The sequence below is a fragment of the Primulina tabacum genome, chromosome 7, assembly GCF_025594145.1.
Source record: "Primulina tabacum isolate GXHZ01 chromosome 7, ASM2559414v2, whole genome shotgun sequence".
NCBI lineage: Eukaryota > Viridiplantae > Streptophyta > Magnoliopsida > Lamiales > Gesneriaceae > Primulina > Primulina tabacum.
Genome location: NC_134556.1, coordinates 17,159,974 through 17,164,212, shown reverse-complemented (window position 1 = coordinate 17,164,212; position 4,239 = coordinate 17,159,974). Strand labels below are relative to the sequence as shown.

The 4,239-nt window shown below is 38.5% G+C and overlaps 1 protein-coding gene across 1 annotated transcript; it reads left to right on the top strand.

The window, feature by feature from the left end:
* The first annotated feature begins 2,374 nt into the window (after positions 1-2,374).
* On the top strand, positions 2,375-3,436 carry LOC142550825 (uncharacterized). The gene is made up of 2 exons (XM_075659879.1): positions 2,375-2,807; positions 2,900-3,436. Exons 1-2 carry the CDS (start codon positions 2,378-2,380, stop codon positions 2,923-2,925), a joined length of 456 nt encoding a protein of 151 aa, XP_075515994.1. The 5' UTR covers positions 2,375-2,377; the 3' UTR covers positions 2,926-3,436.
* The last annotated feature ends 803 nt before the right edge of the window (positions 3,437-4,239 follow it).

Sequence of the window (4,239 nt, the reverse complement as noted above, 5' to 3'; positions counted from 1 at the left end):
AAGCCTTTACCTGGACCATTATTCGACAAGCATCGCGAATCAATGGGTTTAAAGCATATGGGTAGTTGGCTCTAGAGCAAGTGGGAGATTGTTAGAATAGGTGCCCGTCGAGCCAAGTGTTGGCCGAGTGTTCACAATGAAACTCTATGTATAAGCAATCTTTATTTTAGTAATATTTGATATTATTATTATGGCACATCTTTATCTGTATACCCATGCTAGTTGCATAGATAAAGCCCTTGAATATACAAATGGTAGAAAGAATATGAGATGCTCATATGATGAGTATCATGAAACTCATATTTGTAATACTGTATATTCTAAACGGTTCCTAGTCGATTCAGCCGCCACTAAGAAGGATATAGGCCGCTCGAGTTCGAGACTAGTATCTGCGATGTGAGTACCATGTTTCATTGGTAGGGGACATTGTGATGTCCGAACATGCAGATAGGTGCTCCTTGTTGAGTGCACTGAACAACCCTCCATAAAAAGACTTTCCAAGTGGTTCTCACTTATCGAGTGGAAACGTCCTAGTTTATGGTTGTACACCATTAGTCCTTATGACCTGGGACAACATTGAGCCTCTATGTGCTAGAATTACACTTTGACTTGTTTACCGACTCTCATGGGGTCATCAGGTGGCAAGGTTGGGTGTTCTGTCGAAACACATAGGAGTCGATGCATTGTAGTCGGTAATTCACCGCTTACCTTCGGGTATGGATATCCTATGTGTTATCATGTGTATGTAGGTTGAAATCTCTGGCCAGAGTATGGTGTTAATTATGAAAGGGGTTTCATAGATTACACCATCGATGCAACTACGACATGACACATAGTATCGATTCATTGACAACTCTCGATAAACCAATGGTTGTCGAATCGGTCGGGATATATGAGTTGAAGGGACCGTACTGTACGCTAACCATAATTGAATGGTTCTTGCAGGCACTATCATTTGATACCTAGGGAATCATGTAAGCGATGCTGCTAGGCGTTTAACATGATTGGTTGGGTATTATCAGACTTGAGTTCTGACGTTCTTGTTATCAAGGAGTTGATAAATAATAATGGAGCAATTGGGGTATGCTCATATAACGACATGTTTAGTCCGAATCACATGGAGATGTGAACCCACGGCTAGTTGTATCAATGAACCATTGAGGGCCACACAAGTACTAGCTTTCTAGATCCCGTTGAGAAGTAAAAATAGTTCAATGTGTTGAACGGCTTATAAAGAAGTTTATAAGCGTAAGGAAAATTAGAAGTATGACTTCTATAAAGGAGAAAATAGTTCAATGTGTTGAACGACTTATAAATGAGTTTATAAGCGTAAAGAAAAATAGAAGTATGACTTCTATGAGAGAAATGTAATTTTAATTTATGGAAGTGTTCCTAAATTAAAAGTTGGCCAAGTGAATAATGTATTTGAAAATTGTGATTTTCATAAACATTATTATGGACTAAATTAAATTAATTCAAGTGTTGAATTAATTAAACACTAGTGGACCTAGTAGAGTCCAAATAATTAAATTAATTCAAGTGTTGAATTAATTAAATTATATTGAGTCTTGTAGAGCTCAAGTTAAATTAATTATTTAACTAGTAAGACTTGGGTAAATTCAAGTAATGTTTAATTAGTCTCAAATATGTTTGAGATAATTAAATTTAGTCCATGGTTTTTTAATTTGTTAAAAACCATATAATATGCATGGATGGGAGGTGAAAGGTTGGGAGACTACTTTTTTGAGTTTTTAAGGCATGGCATGCAAAAAAAGTGATTTCTACTTTTTCCACTACCAAGACAAGTCTCCCCTCCCCTCATTTTGCATACACTATGGCCGAATTCTTCACTCCCTTTTCTCTCCAAGTTTTTCTCTCATTTTCTTCTTCAAGTGTTGAGGAATGAATAATTCTTCTCTTTGAAAAATCTTCATATTTTTCTAGTGCAAAATATGAAGGGATCTACCTAGTTGGTGGTGGGCCTAATTTTGAAGAAAGGAGTCCAAGAAGAGCTTGTAGATTTCTTCATGCCATTCAAGAGCTTTGTTGTTTAACAACAAAGTTGGAGCCATACATCAATCCTTGTGATTGATAGGTATTTCTCTCAAACACCCTATGTATGACACATATGTGTTTGTTTTGTATTTGCTACAAAAGAATATGAGGTGGCCGAAAATTTCCCTAAAAATTCGATTTTCAAACTTCCGTTGCGCTTCCGGTCACCGTAACCGATCCCCTTTCAAATGCTGCTGACATTCACTTTCATCTGAAAGAGTTGTATGGAGTACAGACTCGCTCAGAGAGACACGCTACTGTGAAAGAACTCATGACTACATGTCTGCGAGATGGGACTTCTGTCCATGAGCATGGTGTTAGGATGATTGGGCTCATTGAGAAATTGGTAGGACTCGACGTGGTTATTCCTGCTGAGTTCTCGACTGATATTATCTTGCTGTCACTTCCCCCCTCGTTCGATGGATTTGTGGTTAATTTTAACATGAACAAGCTTGAGGCCACCCTTGAAGAGTTGGTCAATATGCTTACCACTTATGAGGCCACAATCAAGAAAGAAAAGCATGTTCTTCTAGTGGGCTCATCGTCCGGTATGAAAAAGGGAGCCCAAAATAAAGGCAAGAAACGTTCTGCCCCACCAAAGAAGAATAAGCCCAACAAAAAGCCATACAAGAAACCCACTTCGGGGCCCTCAAAGCCCGACAAGTCAGAGCATGTCTGTTTCCACTGCAACAAGCCTGGACATTGGAGGCGTAACTGCACGGAGTATCTTGCCCAGAAGCGTTCTGGCCATGGTATGTTTTACATAGAAGTAAATGTCTCAATTAATTCCTCTTCTTGGGTATTGGATACCGGATGTGGTTCTCATCTATGCAATGATTTGCAGGTGATGGCAAGAAGCAGGAGACTTAGAGATGGCGAGACATTTCTAAGATTGGGGAATGGAGCAAGGGTTGCTGCAACTGCTATTGGAGATGTTACTTTGATTTTGAACAATAATTTTAAGTTACTTTTGAGAGACGTTTTATATGTTCCTGAATTGGTTAAAAACATTATTTCTATTTCTATGCTTGATAGAGATGATTATTCTTGTGTTTTTGCTAAAGGTGTTTGCAATATTTACAAGAATGAATGTTTGATAGGAACCGGCGAATTAATGAACGATCTCTATAACTTAAAATTGAAAGATATTCCGTTGAACAATATCCAAGCACAAAAGAAAACAACAACAAACAAAAGAAAGTTAGATGATCCAAACCCCGCACAGATATGGTACGCTAGACTAGGTCACATTTCCCAAAGAAGGATGCACAAACTAGTGGGAGAAGGCATGTTTGACTTGTCAGACATAAATTCTCTACCTACTTGTGAGTCATGTCTAAAAGGAAAAATGACCAAGGCTCCCTTTAAGGGAAACGTGGAACGTGCACATGGTCTACTGGATTTAATCCACACAGACGTTTGTGGCCCGCTAAGCGTTAGCACAAAATAGGGGCAATCCTACTTCATTACCTTTACTGATGACCATTCGAGGTATGGGTACGTTTATTTGATGAAAAACAAATCTGAAGCATTTGAAAAGTTCAAAGAATTCAGATCTGAAGTAGAAAATCAGCTAGAAAGAAGTATTAAGGCACTTCGATCTGATCGAGGTGGAGAATACTTAAGTGCTGAATTTTTGGGTTATCTAAAAGAGAATGGGATTTTCTCACAGTGGACTCCACCAGCAACACCACAATTTAATGGTGTTTCAGAACGTCGTAATCGAACGTTGATGGACATGGTTCGATCTATGATGGGATTCACTGAATTGCCTATATCGTTTTGGGGATTTGCGCTTGAAACTGCGGCAATGTTGTTGAATAATGTCCATACCAAAGCAGTGGATAAAACGCCATATGAGATATGGATGGGGAAACCTCCCAAGTATTCTTACTTGAGAATATGGGGATGTCCTGCTTATGTGAAGCAGACAGTGGGAGACAAATTGGATAGTAGATCCACTTTGTGCTACTTTGTAGGATATCCAAAGAATTCAGTTGGATATTATTTCTATCATCCCAATGAAACAAAAGTGTTTGTTTTAAGAAATGCCACCTTTTTGGAAATGGAATTTCTATTAGATAGAAAAGGCAAGATGATAGAACTTGAAGAAATTCAAGATACTCCCTCAACTTTGGAAGTTGAACCTAATCCCCAAGAACCGGTAGTTGAAGTACAAACTTC